Here is a 25534-nt window from a genome sequence, read left to right as displayed (position 1 = left end):
TCCTAATTGGTTAGACTCACAAACACCCCTTTAGGCAACAATTCTCATAGATAGTTAATCTATTAAAAAATCCGATCATGTTACTAGAAGGCCCAAAACACTATTGCATTGGGGAGGTATTTCACAGGACCTCTCTCTCACTCAGATATGGAAATTCAAGACTTTGAAATAAAACCTTGCTTTCTGGAACAGCCAGACACATCTCTTAGGTGACTGAAAGCTGGTCACTTCACTTCTTCATGGTTCTTTTCCAGCACAGGAGATCTTCAGGAGATCTCTGCAGGAGATCTACATGCCCGCACATCAACGCAGCTCTCAACCTCTCTTTAAATATTTTTTTCTCTTTCATCTTTTCCCATTGTTCTTATCCTTCTTTGTAATTTACCTTTCCCAGGATGTAAAAGTCTTTCTGTTCTCCTTATGGCCACCATTCCAGATAAAGTAAAATTTAATAATTTGCATTATTTATTTATGACTTTTTCAAAGTTGTAAACTCCTTCTTACCTGCCTTTGAAATTCAACAGCTAAAACCCCAAATCCTCACTTATCTCCTAATGCAAATCTCTACCTATGTCTTATTTAGCTGCAGAACATCCAACAAACATCCAAGCACCATTCACTTCAAATGCCTGCCTTTTCCACCTACCCCCTTTGATGTCCTCAACTGTACAGACAATCAGTCCCCAGCTTAATTAAATTAGTCTGATGGCAGGGAAGAAGGTAGCTTGTGAGAAAGCTGCTCCTCCTGACCTCACAGCAGTCTTGTAAAGGCACTTGCCATCTCCGCAAAGCCGTCCTTGCTTCCCTTTATCAGCGGTCTTTCCGGAAGCCTGCAACCCAGGGGTCAGGGTTAAACCTGCAGGACAGGTTAAATGTGAGTTTATCAGCCTCAAAAAATTTAAATGAACAACCCAACACCTTGAAGCGAGTTGATAGCTTGCTTCTGCCTTTTTAGCATCTGCAGTAATTTGCTTACATTTGTGCCCCCTTTGCCACCTCTGTTATTCCCACAAGTGTGCCGATTGGTCACAGGCTATTAGGCTTGAGATTTTTTTAAATGCTTACATTCCACCTGACTCCAAGCCACAAGGTTTTGGAGCATGAAATTACCTCCATTCAGACTAAAAGAGCTAGCATGCCATCTGGTGCATTAAAAATTCAATTACAGCTTCCATTTCCCAATGAAAACTGATACATTCCATAACATAACAGGAAGGATGCTAAGTTGCTGGAACTAGAAGGCGAGGCAGGCAGGCACTAAAAATTGTGCTGCTGGTCAGTGTGCCAGTTCCCCAATTCCATTACGCCACAGATGGCGAGTAGTCAATTGAAGTAATGAAAGAAAGGCCTATTGCAAGAGGTTGGGGGGACAGTTTAGTGCCTGAAGGTGGCTTCCCAGTGACAGTCTGAGGTGGGAGGGCAGCTCTTCAGGCAGGTTTAAATGCCCTCCCTGCCTGTCTGACTTTAACAGTAGCCACAGGCAGCCCTTTGGGGAAGCTCCTTCCCCCTAACAGTACTGGCCCTGCAATGTGCGCACCATGGACGCCGCCATCTTGTCCCGACCCCGCAATGTGTGCACCATGGGCGCTGCCATCTTGTCCTCCATAGGGTCTCCGGACATCCCGACATCGGAACCGCACACGCTCGCCACCCGAAGCATCCAACGGCTACCCACAGCTCGCTTCGAAGACGCTGGACCAATCTCGCCCGCACAACCTGGCCACCGCGTCGATGACGGTGAAAATCAACAGCCACACAACCTCGTGCCTGCTGGACTCCGGGAGCACTGAAAGCTTCGTTCACCCAGATACGGTAAGGCGCTGCAAGCTCGCGGTCCACCCTGCCAATCAAAGGATCTCCCTAGCCTCCGGATCCCACTCCGTCCCAATACGAGGCTTCTGTACAGTCATCCTCACGGTCCAGGGCGTAGAATTTAGTAACTTCCACCTCTATGTCCTTCCTAATCTCTGCGCTGCACTCCTGTTGGGCCTGGACTACCAGCGCAACCTCCAGAGCCTCACCCTCAAATTCGGCGGGCCCTTACCCCCCCTTATCGTTTGCAACCTCGCGACCCTCAAGGTCGATTCTCCCTCCCTTTTTGCCAATCTAACTGCGGATTGCAAGCCCATTGCCACTAGGAGCAGATGGTACAGCACCCAGGACAAGACCTTCATCAGGTCCGAAGTCCAGCGGCTGCTTAAGGAGGGTATTATCGAGGCCAGCAACAGCTCCTGGAGAGCCCAAGTGGTAGTGGTTAAAACTGGGGAGAAACACAGGATGGTCGTGGACTACAGCCAGACCATCAATCGGTACACGCAGCTCGACACGTACCTCCTCCCACGCATATCTGATATGGTCAATCAGATTGCGCAGTACCGGGTCTTCTCAACAATTGACCTGAAATCCGCCTACCACCAGCTCCCCATCCGGAAGTCGGACCGGCCATACATGGCCTTCGAGGCGGACGGTCGCCTCTACCACTTCCTTAGGGTCCCTTTCGGTGTCACAAATGGGGTCTCGGTCTTCCAAAGAGAGATGGACCGAATGGTCGACCAGTACGGCTTGCGGGCCACCTTTCCGTACTTAGATAATTTCACCATCTGCGGCCATGACCAGCAGGACCACGATGCCAACCTCGATAAATTCCTCCGCACTGCCACTCTTCTCAACTTGACCTATAACAAAGAGAAGTGTGTGTTCAGCACGACCTGGTTAGCCATTCTTGGCGATACAGTCCAAAACGGACTTCTCGGGCCTGACCCCGACCGCATGCACCCCCTCATGGAACTTCCCTTCCCCCACTGCCCCAAGGCCCTCAAACGCTGCCTGGGGTTCTTTTAGCCCAGTGGGTCCCAAACTATGCAGCCAAGGCCCGCCCACTCATTCAGTCCACCCAATTCCCCCTCGTGGCCAAGGCACAACACGCTTTCGCCCACATCAGAGCAGACATCGCAAAGGCCGGGATGCGCGCAGTGGATGAGTCACTACCTTTCCAAGTAGAAAGCGACGCTTCAGACGTCGCCCTTGCCACCACTAAACCAGGCAGGCAGACCCGTGGCATTCTTTTCCCGCACCCTTCATGCCTCTGAAATTCGACACTCATCCGTCGAAAAGGTGGCCCAAGCTATCGTTGAAGCTGTGCGGCATTGGAGGCATTACCTGGCCGGTAAGAGATTCACTCTCTTTACGGACCAACGGTTGGTTGCCTTCTTGTTCAATAATACACAGCGGGGCAAGATCAAAAATGATAAAATCTTGCAGTGGAGAATCGAGCTCTCCACCTATAATTAGGAGATTTTGTATCGCCCCGGTAAACTCAACGAGCCCCCAGACGCCTTCTCCCGAGGTACATGTGCTAGCGCACAAGTGGACCAACTCCGGGCCCTGCACGACAGCCTTTGCCACCAGGGGGTCACTCGATTGTACCATCTGGTCAAAACTCGTAATCTGCCCTGCTCCGTCGAGGAAGTAAGGACAGTCACCAGGGACTGCCAGGTCTGTGCAGAGTGCAAGCTGCACTTCTACCGGCCAGACCGTGTGCGCCCGGTGAAGGCTTCCCGCCCCTTTGAACGCCTCAGCGTAGATTTCAAAGGGCCCCTCCCCTCAACCGACCGTAACACGTACATACTCAGTGTGGTCGATGAGTACTCTAGATTCCCCTTCACCATCCCATGCCCCGATATGACGTCTGTCACCGTCATCAAGGCCCTTAGCACCACCTTCGCTCTGTTCAGTTTCCCCGCCTACATCCACAGTGACAGGGGATCCTCATTCATGAGCGATGAGCTGCGTCAGTTCCTGCTCAGCAGGGGTATAGCCTCCAGCAGGACGACCAGCTACAACCCCCGGGGAAACGGGCAAGTAGAACGGGAGAATGGGACAGTTTGGAGGGCCGTCCAGCTGGCCCTATGGTCCAGGAACCTCCCAGCCTCTCGCTGGCAGGAGGTCCTCCCTGACGCTCTGCACTCCATCTGGTCACTATTGTGCACCGCCACTAATAACACACCCCATGAACGTGTTTTTACCTTCCCCAGGAAGTCCACATCCGGGGTGTCGCTCCCGACTTGGCTCGCAGTTCCAGGACCGGTCCTTCTCTGTAGGCACGTCCGACTCCACAAGGCGGACCCCTTGGTGGACAGGGTTCACCTGCTCCACGCCAACCCTCAATATGCCTACTTTGAGTTCCCCGACGGCCGTCAAGATACTGTCTCACTCAGGGACCTGGCACTGTCAGGTTCCACCCCAACACCCCCCCCCCCCACCCATGCGCCCCCCCCTCCCACCGCGCCGCCAATATTGACCCCACCAGACCACACCACCCCCCCTCCCCTTTTCCGCACAAGAGGACGAAGAGGACTTTGGCACGCTCCCGGAGTTCCCTGATGACTGGCCAGCATCAGCACCGCCACCACCGTCATCGGTGCCACCTCCACCACCGCCAGCACCGACTTTGCCGCCAACGTTACGCTCCCAACGAAGCACCAAAGCACCAGACCGGCTGAACCTTTGACGGACTCCGGACCGTCAACATGGACTTTTCCTTTCCTACCTATAGTTTCACGTCACCCCCGCCGGACTCATTTTTAACAGGGGGGGAATGTGGTAAACCACTGTATTAGGGGATGTAAGGTAGAACCTGCACTACAGGTTCGCCGGTAGCTCCTGCCGGCTGGCTCCGCCCACGGAGAACTGTATAAATATGCATGACCTCCAGTGCCCTGCCATTTCGCCAGCTGCAGCAGGAGTGATGCACAATCAATACTCTTGAGACCACGAGGAGTCATATCGATTCAGCTTTAATCAGATAGAACTGTACCCAGCAGCGATGTTACAGAAGTGAAGGCTGCTGGGACAGCATTGGTTCTTATGCCCCGCCTCTCAGGGCGGGGCTATGTACATTACCCAATGGTAGACCCCGCGGTCTAGCCAATGGTCATTCACCTCTCAGGTACTGCAATACCTGGTATTACCACATTCACCCACTGTTAAAAAAGGAGCCAGCGGGGTGATGGCCAGTGTTACTGTCGCCTTTGCATGGTAGGACCGGGTATTGCAGGTACCATGCTATCGAGGGTAACGGAGAAAGTTCTTGTGTTGTTTATTTTTTCATGGTGCTGCAATCAGACGATCGGGTGGCCTGTTCGTCCTACTGGAGCGTCTAAGTTTCGGCGGCGATCCTGGTGAGGGCCCCAGCGGTTGTGACTCCGGGAACGTGGTGTCTTCCTCCCAGGCAGTTTCGTCACCCCTAGGTGGCGCTGTAGGGGCGAAAAATGGGCAGGGGGGGGCGCCTGTAGGGGGCGGTCGGTGCCTGTTCGGCGCTGGCTTGGGGTTCCGGCGGCAGTACTGACCCTCCGGTCAGGTGGTGCGGGGGGGGGGGAGGCCAGTGGTGCGGGCGCGTGTGGGGCTCTGGCGGGCGGAGACCGTATCTTGGCGTCCGTCGGGGAACGCTACGTAGGCATACTGGGGGTTGGCATGCAGCAGGTGGACCCTCTCGAACAACGGGTCCGATTTGTGCGCCCTCGCATGTTTCCGCAGCAGGACGGGTCCGGGTGTCACTAGCCAGGTTGGGAGCGAGGTCCCAGAGGAGGACTTCCTGGGGAAAGCAAGGAGACGTTCGTGAGGTGTCTGGTTTGTGGTAGTACATAGCAGGGACCGAATGGAGTGAAGGGCCATTGGGAGGACTTCTTGCCAGCGGGAGACTGGGAGATTCCTGGACCGAAGGGCCAGCAGGACGGTCTTCCAGACCTTTCCATTCTCCCTTTCTACCTGCCCGTTACCCCGGGGGTTGTAGCTGGTCGTCCTGCTCGAGGCGATGCCTTTGCTAAGCAAGAACTGGCGCAGCTCGTCGCTCATAAAGGAGGACCCCCTATCACTGTGGATGTATGCGGGGAAACTGAACAGTGTAAAAATACTTTGGAGGGCCTTGATGACGGTGGTTGTGGTCATGTCTGGGCAGGGGATGGCGAATGGGAACCGGGAGTACTCGTCAATCATGTTAAGGAAGTACGTGTTGCGGTCGGTGGAGGGGAGGGGGCCTTTGAAGTCCATGCTGAGGAGTTCAAAGGGACGGGAAGCCTTTATCAGATGCGCCCTCTCTGGTCGGTAGAAGTGCGGTTTGCACTCAGCACAGATTCGGCAGTCCTTCGATGGAGTAAGGCAGGTTTCGGGACTTAACGAAATGGAAGAACCGGGTGACTCCCGGGTGGCAGAGGTCCTCGTGGAGGGCTCGGAGGCAGTCTACTTGTGCGGTGGCACAAGTGCGGCGGGATAGGGCATCACAAGGCTCATTCAGCTTCTCGGGATGGTACAAGATCTCGTAATTGTAGGTGGAGAGTTCGATCCTCCACCGCAAGATCTTGTCGTTTTTTATCTTGCCCCGCTGCGCATTATCGAACATGAAGGCCACCGACCGTTGGTCCGTGAGGAGAGTGAATCTCCTGCCGGCCAGGTAATGCCTCCAGTGCCGCACAGCTTCTACTATGGCCTAGGCCTCCTTTTTGACCGAGGAGTGGCGAATTCCGGAGGCATGGAGAGTGCGGGAGAAGAAAGCCATGGGCCTGCCCGCTTGGTTGAGGGTGGCGGCCAGAGCTACGTCGGACGCATCGCTCTCGACTTGGAAGGGGAGGGACTCGTCGATGGCGCGCATCGTGGCTTTTGCGAAGTCCGCTTTGATGCGGCAGAAGGCCTGGCGGCCTCCGTCGACAGGGGGAAGGTCGGGGATTGGATCAGGGGTCGAGCCTTGTCGGCGTAATTAGGGACCCATTGTGCATAGTAGCTAAAGATGCCTAGGCAGCGCTTTAGGGCCTTGGGACAGTGAGGGAGGGGGAGCTCCATGAGGGGGAGTTCAGGGTCAGGGCCTATGACTCCATTTCGCACTACGTAGCCTAGGATGGCTAGACGGTCCGTGCTAAACACGCACTTCTCCTTATTGTAGGTCAGATTTAGGAGGTGCGCGGTCTGGAGAAATTTACGGAGGTTGGTGTCATGGTCCGGCTGGTCATGGCCGCAGATGGTGACGTTGTCAAGATACGGGAACGTTGCGTGTAAGCCGTACCGGTCAACCATTCGGTCCATCTCACGCTGGAAGACCGAGACCCCGTTTGTGACACCGAAGGGAACCCTTAAAAGGTGGTAGAGCCGCCCATCTGCTTCGAAGGCAGTGTACTGGCGGTCACTATTATGGAGGGGTAGCTGGTGGTAGGCAGACTTGAGATCCACCGTGGAGAAGCCCTTGTATTGCGCACTCCTGTTTACCAGGTCGGCAATACGGGGGAGAGGGTACGCATCCAGTTGCGTAAACCGGTTGATGGTCTGGCTATAGTCGATGACCATCCTATGTTTCTCCCTGGTCTTTACCACCACGACTTGAGCCCTCCAGGGGCTGTTGCTTGCTTCGATGACCCCTTCCTTCAGCAGCCTTTGGACCTCGGACTTGATGAAGGTCCGGTCCTGGGCGCTATACCGTCTGCTCCTGGTAGCGACGGGTTTGCAATCCGGGGTGAGGTTCGCAAACAGGGAAGGCGGGTCGACCTTAAGGGTCGCGAGGCCGCAAACAGTAAGGGAGGGTATAGGGCCGCCAAATTTAAAGGTCAGGCTTTGTAGGTGGCACTGGAAATCCAGTCCCAGAAGGGTGGCTGCGCAGAGATGCGGCAGCACGTATAGGCGGAAATTGCGGAATCCCCTGCCTTGGACGGTGAGGTTCACGAGGCAGAACCCTTTTATATGCACCGCGTGTGACCCGGAGGCCAGGGAGATCCTTTGTTGGATGGGATAGGTGACCAGAGAACAGCGCCTTACCGTGTCGGGGTGGACGAAGCTCTCCGTGCTCCCGGAGTCGATGAGGCACGACGTCACGTGGCCATTGATGGCGATCATAGTGGTGGCCTTCGCTAGCGTTCGGGGCCGACTGTGGTCCAGGGTTACGGAGGCCAGCTGCAGCAAGGAGTTTAGATCGGGCAGCGCGTAGTCAGCCGTACTGGGGGCTTGAAGCCCCATCCAAGATGGCGCCGGCCATGGATCGCACATGGAGTCCGGGGACGGGGACTCCGAAGATGGCGGCGGGGAGGAACAAAATGGCGGCGGGAAGGAACAAAATGGCGGCGCGCACTGCTCCAGCTTGGCGGAGGCCAGCTACAGCAAGGAGTTTTGGTCGGGCAGTGCGTAGCCAGCCGTGCTGGGGGCCTGAAGCCCCATCCAAGATGGCGCCGGCCATGGATCGCACATGGAGTCCGGGGACGGGGACTCCGAAGATTGGACCGGCGAAGGACAAAATGGCGGCGCGCACTCCTCCAGCGTGGTTGCCGGGGGGCAAAATGGCCGCGGCTGCGACGCTGCCTGGAGAGACAAAGGCTGCGGTGCGCGTTCGGCCGGCGGAGCTGGGAAGAAGGAGTGCGGTGGGCCTTGGACAGTCGGGACTTGAAAAAACGGGTGTGTTGAACAGCAGGGGCCTGGAAAAACTGCTGTGGGTACTCGCTGGATACCGCGGCCACCGCGCGGGCTAGGCAGACCGCGGCATAGTGGCCTTTCTTGCCGCACCCTTTGCAGGTGACAGTGCGGGCCGGGCAGCGCGCGCGCGGGTAATTCGCCTGGCCGCAGAAGAAGCAGCGTTGGCCGGCGGCGGTAGCGGGGCGTCTTGCCGCTCAGGCCTGCGGAGTTAGCGGGTAAGTCTGCGGATTAAGCGGGTAAGTCTGGGGGCTGCCACGGCGGGGTGCCATGCAGCCCAGGGGGACGCGGTGCGCGTGGGGGCGTACGCAAGGGCATTCTTGTACGCACGTCCATGGACCCTGCCAGGGCCCGGGCCTTGGTGAGGCCCAGTGTGTCCATTTCGAGGAGCCTTCGGCGGATGTCAGGGGAAACCACACCTGCCACGAAAGCATCTCAAATGAAAAGTTCAGTGTGCTCGTTCCCCGTCACCGCTGGGCAGCCGCAGTTTTGGCCCAGCACTATCAGTGCCCGGTAGAAGTCTTCGAGTGTCTCATCTGGGCTCTGACGTCTCGTTGCCAGCAGGTGACGGGCGTAGACCTGGTTCAGTGGACGAATGTAATGTCCTTCCAGCAGTTTCATGGCTTTATCATAATTTGCCGCCCCTTCGATCAGGGGGTAGATCGCCGGGCTGACCCGCGAGCATAGGCGGTGTATCTTCTGCCTTTCCGTGGGGGTGTCGGCAGCCGTATCGAGGTGGCTCTGAAAGCACGCCAGCCAATGCTTAAAAATCGCGGCGGAGTTTTCTGCATGAGGGCTGAGCTGAAGGCACGTCGGCATGATGCGGAGATCCATCCTTCAAAAGTACTTATCTGATTAAGTTGATGCACAATCAATACTCTTGAGACCACGTGGAGTCATATCGATTCAGCTTTAATCAGATAGAACTGTACCCAGCAGCGATGTTACAGAAGTGAAGGCTGCTGGGATGGCATCGGTTCTTATACCCCGCCTCTCAAGGAGGGGCTATGTACATTACCCAATGGTAGACCCCGCGGTCTAGCCAATGGTCATTCACCTCTCAGGTACTGCAATACCTGATATTACCACAAGGAGGCCACACATCTGACTGTAATAAAGCCACAGTTGTACCCAACTTTAGTCTTTGTGCAATTGATCCATGCATCACCTGGCTGCTGTGAGGATTTTTTATTTGATAAAGTTGGAGAGGACACCGCCATTTTGAGGGCACCTGCTTCCTGTCATGGAGTCCTACTGCTGAAGATTGTGACAATCACAGTTGAGTGATTCTTTCCCACACTGTGCAGGCTTCTGAACCACATTTGAACCTGATGATGGGATTCAAAAGTCTGCAAGAAAATGCTGCCTTACACGTTTATCCATTGTTTTACCAAAAGGGCGCCTGTCGCAAATTGGATTTTTTTGTTGCAAATTTAATACAAGATAATTACAGGAAAGAAATTGATTACCTTTATCTTAATACTGCATAAAAGACTGACCCAGAAGGTGAGATTGCAGGGGACTGGGGTAGAGTACTAGATTGGAATGAGGATTGGCTAACTGACAGAAAGCAGAGGGTCAAGATGAATGGGTCTTTCTCTGACTGACAAAATAAATGGTGCCGCAAAGGTCAATCCTCGGACCTCAACCGTGATGCACTATCAATTACGACGAGACGAGAGTAGAGAGTAATCAAGGCTTTATTAAGCAGAGATGTGTTGCCTCCTACAGCTGCTGCCGAAATGGCAGCAGCTCGGTGAGCACACTGGGTGGAGCCAGCAGGCAGGGATCTACCTCCGTACCTGTCGTACAGGAGCCTTACCGTATTACTTCTCATATACGTCATATATACAAACAGTGGTGACTACAACAAACTGTTAGCAATCTATATAAATGATCTGCCAGCAGGGACAGAGTGTGACATAAAGAACATAAGAACATAAGAACTAAGAGCAGGAATAGGCCATCTGGCCCCTCGAGCCTGTTCCACCATTCAATGAGATCATGGCTGATCTTTTTTGGACTCAGCTCCACTTCCCGGCCTGAACACCATAACCCTTAATCCCTTTATTCTTCAAAAAACGATCTATCTTTATCTTAAAAACATTTAATGAAGGAGCCTCTACTGCTTCACTGGGCAAGGAATTCGATAGATTCACAACCCTTTGGGAGAAGAAGTTCCTCCTAAGCTCAGGCATAAATCTACTTCCCCTTATTTTGAGGCTATGCCCCCTGGTTCTACTTTCACCCAAAGGAAAGTACAGTGCAGGAACAGGCCCTTCGGCCCTTCAAGCCCGTGCCGACCATGCTGCCCGACTAAACTACAATCTTCTACACTTCCTGGGTCCGTATCCACCCGCCGGTGGAAACAACCTGCCTGCATCTATCCTATCTATTCCCTTCATAATTTTATATGTTTCTAAAAGATCCCCCCCCCCCCCCCCCCGCATCCTTCTAAATTCCAACGAGTACAGTCCCAGTCTACTCAACCTCTCCTCATAATCCAACCCATTCAGCTCTGGGATTAACCTAGTGAATCTCCTCTGCACACCCTCCAGTGCCAGTACGTCCTTTCTCAGGTAAGGAGACCAAAACTGAACACAATACTCCAGGTGTGGCCTCACTAACACCTTATACAATTGCAGCATAACCTCCCTCGTCTTAAACTCCATCCCTCTAGCAATGAAGGACAAAACTCCATTTGCCTTCTTAATCACCTGTTGCACCTGTTAACCAACTTTTTGCGATTCATGCACTAGCACACCCAGGGCTCTCTGCACAGCGGCATGTTTTAATATTTTATCATTTAAATAATAATCCCTTTTGCTATTATTCCTACCAAAATGGATAACCTCACATTTGTCAACATTGTATTCCATCTGCCAGACCCTAACCCATTCACTTAACCTATCCAAATCCCTCTGCAGACTTCCGGTATCCTCTGCACTTTTTGCTTTACCACTCATCTTAGTGTCGTCTGCAAACTTGTTGTAACATAACAACATTTGTGGATGATACTAAAATAGGTGGGAAAGCAGGCAGGGAAGAGGAGATACAGATTTTAGAGAAGGATATAGAGAGACTAGGAGATTGTTCCAAAATTTGGCAGATGGAATTTAGTGGATAAGTGTGAGCCTGGCCAAAAAAATAGAAAGGCAAATTATTGTCTAAATGGAAAGCAGATTCTAAATGAGTCTGGGCAGAAGGATCTGGGTGTCATTATTCATGAATTGCAGAAAGTCTTTATGCAGGTACAGCATGTAATTAAAAAGGCAAATGGAATATTAGCGTTTATTGCAAAAGGACTGCAGTATAAAGGTAGAGAGGTATTGTGGCAACTGTATAGCGGTATAGGATGTTGGTGAGACCACATCTGGAGTATTGTGTCCAGTTTTGGTCTCCTTATTTGAGAAAGGATTTAATAGCATTGGAGGCAGTTCAGAGGAGGTTCACCAGATTGATTCTGAGGATGAAAGGGTTGAGATTAAACAGTTTGGGCTTATACTTGCTGGAGTTTAGAAGGATGAGAGGGGATCTGATCGAGGTATATAAAATACTAAATGGGATTGATAAAGTAAATGTAGACCAAGGTTCCCCCTTGTGGGACGAGAGGTCAGAGATATAGTTTGAGAGGCGGAAGATTTAGAACTGAGATGACGAGGAATTGCTTTTCGCAGAGGGTGATGAATTAGTGGAACTCGCTGCCCCATAGTGAGGTGGAATCTGAGTCACTAAATGGTTTCAAGAAGGAGATAGATATATTTCTGATTTAAAACATGGGTTAAAAGGATATGGGGAACAGGTAGGGAGGTGGATTTGAGACCAGGATGAGATCAGCCATGATCTGACTGAATGCCGGAGCAGGCTCGAGGGGCTGAATTGCCTACTTCTGCTCCTAATTCCTATGTTTCTATGTTAATACATCCTGGCAGAGTGATCCTGATCTGCTCTGATGAGTGCAAGATGAAAAGCTTTGAAGAGCTTCAGCAACATGCCTGTCTTCTTAGCAATATTCAAGTTCTGTACTAGGAGCGACTGTTTGTAATAACGTCTTGACAGCACAATGTCCCATTTCTTCCTGACATCTTGGATGTCTTAGACAGGAGAGTCTGGACAAATCATTAACTCTAGTGAGCTGACAAAAGGCTGTCAGGCCCTTTGAGAAGAGTAAAACTTCCAAAAGTGATGGTGTACTGGCCAAATTGTATTCAACTTTGTGAGACCATGTTGGTCCAGACTGGCTGGAAGTGTCTAAGAATATGCTTCAGGTTGACAGCGACTCAAAACGCCAAGCAGAGGAGGGAGAGGGTGGAAATCAGAAATTGGCAGCCCATTTCACTGCTTAATGTGGTCTGCAAAATTCAGTCCAAGATCATTGTCAACTAGAAGTGGAGAGTATACCATCACACTCCTGACTTGTTCCTTGTTAATGGTGGACAGACTTTGGGATGTGAAGAGGTGCGTTACCCTCTGCAGAATTCCTAGCCTCTGACCTGCTCTTGTAGTCACAGTTGACCAAATCTGCGCTGTATCCAGCAGGAAGATCATTTGCAGTTGACACAACGATTGGTCGGGTGGTTAACAGTAAGGTTGAGAGTTTTGGGTCATAGGAAAATATACACAGGATGGTCAAGTGGCAGGTGGAATTTAAACCTGAAAGTGTGATGTAAATACACTTTGGAAGGGGAAATTTGACAAAGAAGTATTCAATGGACGACATGACATGGGGAGGTTCCGAGGAATAAAGGGACCTTGGCGTGTTTGTCCATAATTCTCTGAAGGCACGAGGGCAGGTTAATAGGGTGGTGAAAAAGACATATAGGACACTTGCCTTTATCAATTGGGGCATAGATTACAAAAGCAGGAATGTCATGTTGGAGTTGTATAAAACTTTGGTGAACCACAGCTGGAGTACTGTGTCGCAATTCTGGTCGCCATATTATAGGAAGGATGTGATTGCACTGGAGGGGGGTGCAGAGGAGATTCACCAGAATGTTTGCTGGGATGGAAGTTATGAAGAGAGGTTGGATAGGCTTAGGTTGTTTTTGTTGGAGCAGCGAAGAACTGGCGGGTGACCTGATCGAGGTGTACAAGATTATGAGGGACATGGACAGGGCGGATAGGGAGCAGCTGTTCCCCTATGCTGAAGGGGCAGTCACGAGGGGGCACAAGTTCAAGGTGAGGGGTAGGAGTTTTAGAGGGGATGTGAGGAAATGCATTTTTACCCAGAGGGTGGTGACGGTCTGGAACACACTGCCTGGGAGAGTGGTAGAGGCGGGTTGCCTCACCTTCAAAAAGTACCTGGATGAGCACTTGGCATGTCATAACATTTAAGGCTATGGGCCAAGTGATGGAAAATAGAATTAGTTAGGTAGGTCAGGTGTTTTTCATGCATCGGTGCAGACTCAATGGGCCGACGGGTCTCTTCTGCACTGTATATTGAATGATGCTCAATACCTTCTCATTCCCTATGTCCTACTCATTCCCTATGTCAATTTGCTCAAGGACCTCACAGTCCCTCTCCCTGAGTTCCATACCTACACCCAAATTCTCTTGGGTGAAGAGTTGAGACTCGATTTTGCTCAGACATCTGGGTCGAATGGAGCCTTAATACCCAGGGCAGCCACTTTCATTTCTTTCTTTTTGAACCCTCCGCTTCCCCGCATTTTGAAGTGTTCTGTCTGAGAACCACTAAATAAATGTCGCCAACCGCTTCCAGCTGATTGGCTGCCGAGGCTTGAGTGATGCGGGAGGGAGGTGGGAGGTCTGTTCCTATTGGTTGGAAGGGCCGTCAGTCAGGCGTGACCCCGCCCCCCGCCGCTCTGGATTGGCTCGGGTCGGCCATTAGCTGCTCTTTGTTGGTCGGGAGCAATTTTTCCGTTTGGAGCCGGCGTTTCGTTGGGGCGAAGGAGCAGCGAGCGGCCTGTACACACCATCCGGAGTGACCTTCCCCAGCGGAGCGGGGATGAGCGGCGGCGTGTATGGAGGAGGTGAGCGAGCCAGGGAGGGGGCGAGCGGCGGGCATTGCGTGGGAGTGAGGGAGGCTGTGGCTGTAGGCCAGGCCCGGTCTGGAACATGTTAGAGCGGGAGGGGATAGCAGAGGCAGGCGGGCAACGTGAGCTCAGCTCCGAGACAGGCTCTTCACCTCATACACTGTCTCCATTGGAGCCACTATGACAACGCTTCCTTCACCTCCTACTCGCGTTGCTTTGTCAAATAGACTTCTCTTTGAAAGAAATAAACTGACGGTCCACATTATGTAACCAGACCCAGAGCATGAAACTGCCCCAGAAGTTCTGATGAAACTCTGTTTCTCTTCTCACCCATGTTGCTTGACCTGCTGATTTCTGAATGTTTAAGAGTTGGACACTTCACAGACGGGACGGAATGAAAGATGTTAAAGTTGGAATTGCCTTAGCAAATTTAAGATCCAATAAGGCTGGCTTCTCAGTGTAGGTTTTAAATAAAAATCTCTAGTTCTCTCTCCAACTCCATTCGGTAGCTCCTGATATAAGCGGATGCCGTTGATGGGATCGCGGATAGTGACTTTTGCGGATTTCAAAAGGGGCACATCACAGTGCTGCCTGATCTAGTTGTCCTTTTTCAATATATGATTTTGATTTATTGCCATGTGTACTGAGGTACAATAAAAAGTATTGTTCTATGTACAATCCAGGCAGATCGTTCCATACAAGAAAACCATGGGACATATGATATACACAAATACACAATGTATAGACATAGGGTGAAGCTTACGGAGTGTAGTGCTAAACATTAAGAAGATGCGTGGAGAGATCAGTTCAGTCCATAAGAAGGTCATTCAGGAGTCTGGTAACAGTGGGGAAGAAGCTGATTTTGAATCTGTAGTGCGTGTCCTCAGACTTTTATATCTCCTGTCTGTTGGAAGAGGGAATAACTCGGGTGGGAGGGATTTTTGATTATGCTGCCCGCTTTCCCAATGCGCTTTGCGTACTGCGCTTTCCCAAGGCAGCTGGAGTGTAGGCAGAGTCCATGGATGGGAGGTGCATTTGCGTGATGGACTGGGCAGCGTTCATGACTTGAGTCGAGTGGTTGACATACCAGGCTGTGATGCAGCCAGTTAGGATGCTTTCTATGGTGTATCTGTAAAAGTTGGTAAGGGTCAATGTGGACATGCTGAATTTCCTTAGTTTCCTGAGAAAGTATAGGCGCTGTTGTACTTTCTTGGTCGTAGTGTCGATTTGGGTGGACCAGGACAGATTGTTGGTGATGTGCACACCCAGGAATTTGAAGCTGTCAACCATCTCCACCTCTGTTCTGTTGATGCAGACAGGGGTGTGTACAATACTTTGCCGAAGTCAATGAACAGCTCTTTAATTTTGCTGACATTGAGGAGAGATTGTTGCCATTACACCACTCCACTAGGCTCTCTATCTCCCTCCTGAATTCTGACTCATCATTGTTTGTGATCTGATCCACTACCGTCGTGTCCTCAGCAAACATGTAGATGGGAGTTGGAGCTAAATTTTGAGTATGCGGCGTATAGTAGGAGGCTTAGTACGCAGCCTTGCGGGGCCCTGGTATTGAGGCTATTGTGGAGGAGGTGTTGTTGTTTATCCTTATCCATTGTGGTTTATGGGTCAGAAAGTCAAACATCCAGTTGCAGAGTGAGGAGCCAAGTCCTAGGTTTTGGAGCTTTGATATGAGCTTGCTTGCGATTATGGTGTTGAAGGCGGTACTGTTGTCAATAAATAGGAGTCTGAGTGTGAGTCCTTGTTGTCGAGATGCTCCAGGTCTGAGTGCTGGGCCAGGGAGATGGCGTCTGCTGTGGACCGGTTGTGGCGGCATGCAGTGGATCTAGGCATTCTGGAAATATGGAGTTGGGTGTGCCTCATGACCAACATCTTGAAGCACTTCATTACGATCGATGTCAAGGCCACAGGACGATGGTCGTTGAGACAGATTGCCTGGTTCTTCTTTGGCACCGCTACGATGGTGGTTTTCCTGAAGCAGGTGGGGACCTCGGAACAGATTAGGGAGAGGTTGAAGATGTCTGCGAACACATCTGCCAGCTGGTCTGCACAGGATCTGAGTGTGCGACCAGGGACTCCGTCCGGACTCGTCTCCTTCCGAGGGTTCACTTTCAAGAAGACCAATCTGATTTTGGAAGCTGTGACGGTGGGTATGGGTGTGTCCGGGGCTGCTGGGGCAGTCGACAGCGGTTTGATGGTTTCCTGCTCGAACCGAGCATAGAATGCATTGAGTTCATTGGAGAGGGGTGCGCTGTTGCAGATGTGTTCGTGGACATCTTCAACCTCCCTAATCCTTTCTGAGGTCCCCACCTGGTTCAAGAAGACCACCATCATACACCATGGTGCCAATGAAGAACTGCTGCTGCTGGAGATTCTGCTTGGCTTCGCTTTGTAGCCCGTTATGTTGTTTAAGCCTTGCCATAACCGACGTGAGTCTGTGATGCTAGTCTGTGACTAGTTTGGTCTGATACTGTTTCTTGGCATCCCGAATGGCTTTGTTGAGGTCATGGATTTCTTGTATAGATCAGGGTCACCTGACTAGAACACCTCAGACCTGGCCTTCAGTAGGGAGTCAATCTCCTGATTAAGCCATGATTTCCGGTTCGGGAACGTACGTATTACTATCTTCGGCACGCAGTCATCTATACATTTGCTGATAAAGTCTGTGATGGTGGTGGCATACTCATTTAGGTTGGTCGCTGAGTTCTTAAATATGGACCAGTCCACTGACTCCAAGTATTCACGTAGGAGCTCTTCTGTTGCCTCGGACCAGCATTGCATGTCCTTCTTAACCGGATTCTCCCGCTTAAGTTTCTGCTTGTATGCCGGGAGAAGGAGCACTGTCTTATGGTCTGATTTCCCGAAGTGCGGTCGGGGAATGGATTGGTAGGTGCCCTTGATTTTTGTGCAGCAGTGTGAGTGTTGTCACCCCTGGGGGAACAGATGTGTTGCCGTTTTGGCCGTATACCTTGGAGGTTGTTTTTGTTGAAGTCCCCGGCAACGATGAACAAGGCTTCTGGGTGTTCTGTTACATTGTTATTTAGGGTCGCCACATCCGAGCACCAGGAGGAGTTGATAAGGTGGCAAACTCCTCCATCTTTTTCTTTGCTGATGACGCCATGCGGTCCGTCCGGTGTATTGAGAACCCTTCAGATTGTATGGCACAGTCCGGTGAGGCAGGGATGAGCCATGTCTCTGGAACTGAGCACACTGCAGTCTCTTGCTTCCCTCTGAGAGGTAAGTCTAGCGTTGAGTTCGCCCAGCTTGTTTTCAGTTGCTTGGATGCATGCCAGTAGTATGCTGGGAAGAGGGGTCTTGAAACCGCATTGCTTCAGACTCACCTGCAGACCATCGCGTTTCCCTTGCTTCCTCAGTCGGCGGCTGCTTCTGGATGGTCCCAGGATCCAATGGGAAAAGTGCTGAGCGAGTTTTCGTTTGAAGAGTCTTTTGAAATTAAATTTAGATACGGTAATTGTATGCATCTTGTAGGGTGTGTAAACATATTAAAAATTACAAAATTATTGATACTAAACAGATTGCTGTGTAGGTTGCACTGGTTAGGGCTGATCTGCTAAGATTTTGGGTGCAACGTACCGGCCCCATCAGCGACGAGGCCGGTGAATTTTGTCAGAGGCCTCTCGCTGGGCGAGATCCAGGTATAGATATTTAACTAAGCCATTTGGCTCATTTAAATATGTCAGTACTGGATTATCCCAGTGCAAGGGAACTAACAGCCTCACCAACGAGGCCTGGACTGGGCACCATTTAGTACTGGGCCACACAAACGTGGACCAGGCCCAACGGCACCTGGGGGTGTTTCACTAGGTGGTCGGGGACAGAGCAGGGTGGTCCCTGGTTCTCCCTCTGGCATCTTGGCACTGCCAGGCTGTCTGGGTGGCAGTGCCCAGGTGCTAGGGTGGCACTGGCAAAGGTCTGGGCCTGTGGGGGCCATGCCCATGAAAGGGGAGATAGGGGGTATGACGGGTGGGAGGAGTGAAGGGCAGGTATGAAAGGGCCTCCTAATGGTTGGGGATGTTATGGGCGAGGATCCTGAAAATGGGGTGGGATGTCTGAAAAGTGTGGGGGAGGGGGGGGGGGTGCCTGAGTGACTGCACAGCGGGGTGTCCTCCCTTGGGGGTAGGGGGGCTGACATTGCCTGTAGGTGGGAGGTGACATTGCCCGTAGGTGGGAGGTGACATTGCCCGTAGGTGGGAGTGTGGGGTGGGGGGGGGCCCTCAAGCTTACTTAAAGATCGAGGCACCCTTTTATAATGGCACCCCGATCTTTGAAGAGCCTATCTCACAGGTGGGTTCAGCTTCCCAGGGTTGGAAACACTTCTTGAGTGTGGGTTTGACAGGGGCGAAACTCTCCAAGGCTCGGAAAAATGACTGGTTGAATAGTGGTGCTGTACTCATGCCTGTAAAAAATGACCAAATTCTTTGTGCTAAGAGTGGGACTAGACTGTTTGGGGGAGGCAGTGGCATAGCGATATTGTTACTGGACTAGTAATCCAGACACCCAGAATCATGCTCTGGGGACCCAGGTTCGAATCCCACCATGGCAGTTGGTGAAATTTGAATTCAATTTTAAAAAAAATCTGTAATTAAAAGCCTAATGATGACCATGAAACCATAGTTAATTGTTGTAAAAACACATCTGGTTCACAAATGTCCTTTAGGGAAGGAAATCTGTTGCCCTTACCTTGTCTGGGCTACATGTGACTCCAGGTCCACAGCAATGTGGTTGACTCTTAATGCCCTCTGGGATGGGCAATAAATGCTGGCCCAGCCAGCGACGTCCACATTCCATGAACTAATTTTTAAAAACTTCCCAAAGTCCCAAGAAAGAGTTAGGAGTGACCGGTTTTGTAACTGGTTATACTTTAAATTGTCTGTTCAGTTTCCAGTTGAATGAAGTTAGGTATTTAAATTAATAGCTAATGACCATTTCTACCTAGATACAATACCAATGTGATTCCCATTGCCATGGAGCTGGGCTTTGAGATGGGAGTCCATAGGAATGGCTTTCAGGGTGATCTCTTAAAATATCACTGAGCCTCACACACACTGTCAGTCTGCCAGAATTTGAGAGAGCGGAGAGATAGAGGCAGCACGTATCTATGGTTAACCATGCAAGAGTAGAGGTGGGTGCTCTCACTTGGATTGAAAAGACTAAGTTCTCGAGGATACACAGAATATTGGAAGATATGTTTAGCTTTGGCTAAAGGGAGGAATCTCCAGTGTCAGGGACGTCTGGTCAGCTCTCAACAGTGGCTAAGAGGCTGGACCGGAACCATAATAATAATACTAATAATCACTTATTGTCACAAGTAGGCTTCATAACGTTAAAAAGTTTTAATGCAGTGTGGAAAAATTGATTTGTTCCAGAAGTGATAATATAAGAAATAGGGTGTGGTTATTTTGGAAACAAATTTTATTATTCTCTACTGTTGTAGCACTATACTCCGTATGCTTCACTCGATGTCTATGTATTTACATTGTGCATTTATCGTATGTCCTATGTAGGGAATAATCTGCCAGGATTGTATGCAGAACGATACTTTTCACTGTACCTCAGTACACATGACAAATCTAAAAGAAAAGAAAACCATATTTAAACTTTTAAGCTTCAACCCTAACGATAACAGATTACATGCAGTTTTGGGGATTCGGGGATATGGTGTACGGGCCGGAGAGTGGAGCTGAGTCCACAAAGGTCAGCCATGATCTCATTAAATGGCGGAGCAGGCTTAGGGGCCACATGGCCTACTCCTGTTCCTAGTTCTTATGTTAACCTTAACACATTAGTTCCCATTAATCACCATTTTAACAACATGCAGCTCTCCTGCCACTTCCACAGACAGGCAAAGGCAATACTTGCATTCAGAAATCAATCTTTCTTCCATTGGGGACATTCGTTCAGAACCCCTTTCCAAAGCTTGCCTTGGTGGCAACTTTCATGACCTCTTTGGGTCGATTTCCAAAGTCTTCTCCTGCATCTGTTCAAAACAACATTCTTGCTCTCGCTCTCTCTGCCCAGCCCATGCCAGTTTATACAAAAGAACATAGAATCATAGAATTTACAGTGCAGAAGGAGGCCATTCGGCCCATCGAGTCTGCACCACCCCTTGGAAAGAGCACGTAGCGTCCACACTTCCACCCTCCCTGTAACCCCACCCAACCTTTTTGAACACCTAAGGGCAATTTAGCATGGCCAATCCAACTAACCTGCACATCTTTGGACTGTGGGAGGAAACCGGAGCACCCGGAGGAAATCCACGCAGACACGGAGAAGTCCGCACAGACAGTGGCCCAAGCCAGGAATCGAACCCGGGACCCTGGAGCTGTGAAGCAACTGTGATAACCACTATGCTACTGCGCTGCCCCAACAGAGTCATGTTAGAGGCCATCAGACTCTAATGGACCAATGGCTGGTCAGGCAGAAGTGTCCCGAAGAACAATGGATCTGGGGGCATCCTGTGTATTCCCATTAGCGCGTTTTAAGTCTGACTGGGACAATGTAACTTGGCCAGGTGTGGGCGTATCCACCTGACTCCATGCTCGCAATATTTCTCCTCAGTCCCTAAATTGCCTGCTGCATTTTCAATATAATTTCTGGACCCAATTTCCTAATATCTCCCTCCTGATACACCGCGGTAACACTCACTGTTTTAAAAAATACTGAGTGTACTGAAGTAATGTTTAACCAATTGTATATTATAGTAAAAGGTTTAACTTTAAATCTTATTGTGCAATTCTTTAAGTTGGTCACTGGGAATTCAAATTAATCAGTCTCTACGGGTATTGTAATTGTTATTACTCGAGTTATGCGTTTTCTTAGTATTTCATTGTGACTGATTAATGTGAAGTTAGTAGGTGAAACCTCAGTTTATGTAAAATTTTAAAAATACTTTATCGATAAATTGGAATGACTGCATAAATACACAAAGTATTATTTTACCTCAACCACAAAATGTATTTCTTCTCTTTGAAAATTGTTGACTTCATTGTTTCCAAGGAAATTGTTTGCTCATATACTGCTTCAATTTTTCACAGATGAGGTCGGTGCCCTTGTGTTTGACATTGGGTCATACACAGTGAGAGCTGGCTATGCTGGAGAAGATTGCCCAAAGGTAGCTTGATATTGTACCATCTTGAGATTTCATGGAAGTTAAATAAATGAAGGGAAGAACAGCTGACACATAAAATGCTAGAGTTTGACCATGCTCCCTATCTATTTTAATTGAGAAAACTTGTGATTAACAATTTATTTGATCATGCCCTCAAAATATTATATTTTATGTATTTTTACATTGTCATCGGTCTTATAAGATAGCCTGTGGTTTTAGGGTTACATTTATAAATTTATATCATTTTTGGTAAATCACCTGAACTTTTCTACCTCTGTTAATTCTCATGTATTCAAATACTTGTCTAATAATAGGTAGCAGCCTCTCTCTGTTTAATAAATCGCTTCTCTTTAACAGCCTACCCAAAGCCCCAGATATTCTTGCCTTTACATTCTCTGTACCTAGTAATGGCTCATTTCTTGCTTATTTCACCGACAACTTAATTCCCTTAAACTCCACCCCATTTCAGCTCTCAATTCACTGCCCTCATGCCTCTTTCAGCCTCGCTCTTTGTATAAACCCCTCTTTCATATCCTTGAACATAGAAAATAGGAGCAAGAGGAGACCCTTTGAGTCTGGTCCACCACTCAATATAATCATGGCTGATCATCCAACTCAATAGCCTAATCCCGCTTTCCCTTGATAAAGTTTGATTCTCTTTGCCCTAAGTGCTATATCTAAGTGCTTCTTGAAAATGTTTTGGCCTCAACTGCTTCCACAGGCTCACCACTGTCTGGGTGAAGATATTTCTCCTCATCTCTGTCCTAAATGGCATACGCCGTATCCTCAGACTGTGACACCCTGGTTCTGGATACATCCACCATCTGGAACATCCTTCCTGCATCTACCCTGCCTAGTCCTGTTAGAATTTTATAGGTTTCTGTGAGATTCCCCCACCTCATTCTTCTGACCTAGAATTTTATAGGTTTCTGTGAGATCCCCCCTCATTCTTCTGACCTCCAGCGAATACAATCCTAACCGATGTCTCCTCATACGTCAGTCCCGCCATCCCAGGAATCAGTCCGGTACTCTCGCCACTCCTTCTAGAGTAAGAACATCCTTCCTCAGATAAGGAGTCCAAAATTGTACACAATATTCCAGGTGTGGCCTCACCAAGGCCCTGTATAATTGCAGCAAGACATCTCTGCTCCGGTACTCTAATCCTCTTGCAATGAAGGCCAGCATAGCGTTTGCCTTCTTAACCGCCTGCTGTATCTGCATGTTTAACTTCAATGACTGGTGTATGAGGACACCCAGGTCTTGTTGCACATCTCCTAATTTATGACCATTCAGATAGTAGTCTGCCTTCTCGTTTTTGCTACCAAAGTGGATAACTTCTCATTTATCCAAATTATATTGCATCTCCATTCATTTGCCCACTCACTCTCAACTTGTTCAAATCACACTGAAGGATCTCTGCATCCTCCTTACAGCTCACCCTCCCACCCAACCTGGTGTTATCTGCAAATTTGCGTTTATTACGATTATTCTGATATTAAATGATGATGCACTATTCTAACAAGTTTTCCAGTTTGTTAAAATGTTTTTGCAGATGTTCTTGTAAACTGAACAAATATTTGAAATAGTATTGTGTATATATTTTCTTTCAAATATTTAGTAAAATGCTAAGTAGTTGGAAATGTATTGTGAGCTAAACTATAATCTATCTTTTAAAGGCAGACTTTCCAACAGCGATTGGGATGCTGTTGGAGAGGGATGATGGGAGCACACCTATGGAAATAGAAGGCGACAAAGGAAAGTCAAGTGGCACAACTTATTTCATTGATACAAATTCTTTGCGAGTTCCTAGAGAAAATATGGAAGTTATCTCTCCTTTGAAAAATGGAATGAGTAAGTCAGCAAGTTAAATACCGTTTGTTTTCTCCTTGCCAGTTTTCTTTTCTATCCTGAAGGCCTCTGTTGTAGATCACATTCTCACAGATGCTACCCCCAACCTGACTACGATCATACTATAATTCTGACCAAATTCCTCTAACTCAGTGCAGCTTGGGGTTGCAACTTCTGATCACTACTCTTGACAGTGGTGTTGAAAGGTGTTACGGGTCAGAGTTTAGAGAACCCCAAAGTGTATCATGGAGTTCACCTGACCCACAACTTTTAATAGATTGTGGTATGGGGAGCACAAGGCCCATTCTGTGTGGTACAGCAGAAATGGAAAAGTTATTTTTTAAAGCAAAACAATGTTTATTCTATGAACTCAAGTTAACCTTTCTAAAACAAACAGTGAACATCTTAGCAACCAGTAAATGAAATACACCCCCCAAAGAATACAGCACTAAGTAATCTGTATGCTGTCCTTTTCACCCAGAACACTTAACAAACCTTTAAACAGAAGCACATCGGGGTTTACATTCAATATTGAAAACATTTATAGTTCTGAATTCACCAAATGATTAAGAGACAGTCCTTCATGGCATAGAGCTCAACAATACAGCTGCTTTGGCTGACTTCAGCTGCAACACTGAAAAACGAAACCAAAAAGACAGGCACACCCAAGCTTTTCTCAAAGTGAAACTAAAAAGCAGAACCAGAGCTCAGCTCCACCCACACTCTGACATCACTGCAGTAACATGAGCAGCCAAACATTTTTTAAAGGTACCTTTTTTAAACACCCATTTCTTAAAGGTATTCTCACATGACAAAGGATTAAATCCCATTTGTCGCTATCCATCACTTGATCTACAAAAATTTTCTTAATATACCAAATAACGAATTTGAGTTACAACTCTTCAGGGTGGTGAGGTAAAACTCTTCAGGGTGGTGAGGTAAAATCAGGGTGGTGGTTTTTGAATTCATTTTTAAATTCTAAATTTTAAACTTAATTCTGTAGTGAAAAATGTAGAGGCAAGTACTGCAATGTCCTAGTACATTGCGTTGGTTTGATTAAATTTACCAATGAGTGGATAATGTGAGCAGAAGTGCTAAGTAAAACCCAATAAAACTCAAATGGACTGTTTTGTAAATTCTGAAATAGATTAATGCTTTGCATTTGGGGCGATGGTGGTATAGTGGTAATGCCATTGTTCTAGTAATCCAGAGGCCCAGGCTAATGCTCTGGGGACAAGGGTTCAGCATGGCAGCACAGTGGTTAGCACTGTTGCTTCACAGTGCCAGGGACCCGGGTTCGATTCCTGGCTTGCGTCATTGTCTCCAGAGTCTGTACGTTCTCCCTGTGTCTGCGCGGGTTTCCTCCGGGTGCTCCAGTCTCCTTCCACAAGTCCCGAAAGACACGCTTGTTAGGTGAATTGGACATTCTAAATTCTCCCTCTGTGTACCTGAACAGGCGCCGGAGTGTGGTGACTAGGGGATTTTCACAGTAACTTCATTGCAGTGTTAATGTAAGCCTACTTGTGACACTAATAAAATTATTATAAATCCTAACACAAGCAGTGGTGGAATTTAAAATTACTTAATAAATCTGGAAAAGCTACACTCGGTAGCAGTGACTAAAAACCCTTCTGGTTGACTCATGTCCTTTAGGGATGGAAATCTGACCTATATATGACTCCAGATCCACAGCAATGTGGTTGACTGTAAACTGCCCTCTGAAATGGCCAATCAAGCGCCTCAGTTCAAGGGCAATTAGGGAAGGGTAACAAATGTGGCCTTGCCAGTGATGCCCACATCCCATGAAAGAAAATTGTATAGTCTATCGAATAAACAATGTCATGGAAAGTGACATTCTGCAGAGAGTTTCTCAGTATCAAGGTTTTGATGCGGCAATTGTCCGATCAAACACTAGTTTAATAATTTATTTTCCAATGAGCAAATGTTTTAGCAAAGGCTTTCATGTGAAGCATATTCCTATGGCAAAAAAAATCATTCTGCCTGTTGTACATGTTATGCTGACGACTTCCACCCATTACTTTTATCTTCGCCCTTTGTCCAACAATCACCAACTTCCCATGCACCTTTTGAGTTGATGGTTCTT

General features: G+C 48.9%; 1 protein-coding gene across 2 annotated transcripts in view; it reads left to right on the top strand.

The window, feature by feature from the left end:
• Positions 1-14268: 14268 nt before the first annotated feature.
• The window catches only part of actl6a (actin-like 6A), a 33946-nt gene continuing 22680 nt past the window's right edge, over positions 14269-25534 (top strand). For both annotated transcript variants that reach the window (XM_072474350.1, XM_072474349.1), the window contains exons 1-3: positions 14269-14432; positions 21509-21585; positions 23259-23433. In XM_072474350.1, the coding sequence (XP_072330451.1) occupies positions 14408-14432; positions 21509-21585; positions 23259-23433 (277 nt within the window). In that variant the 5' untranslated portion in view covers positions 14269-14407. The remainder of the gene's footprint in view (positions 14433-21508; positions 21586-23258; positions 23434-25534) is intronic.

Source organism: Scyliorhinus torazame, chromosome 14 (assembly GCF_047496885.1).
Source record: "Scyliorhinus torazame isolate Kashiwa2021f chromosome 14, sScyTor2.1, whole genome shotgun sequence".
Lineage (NCBI taxonomy): Eukaryota > Metazoa > Chordata > Chondrichthyes > Carcharhiniformes > Scyliorhinidae > Scyliorhinus > Scyliorhinus torazame.
This window is presented reverse-complemented; position numbering and strand designations above follow the sequence as displayed.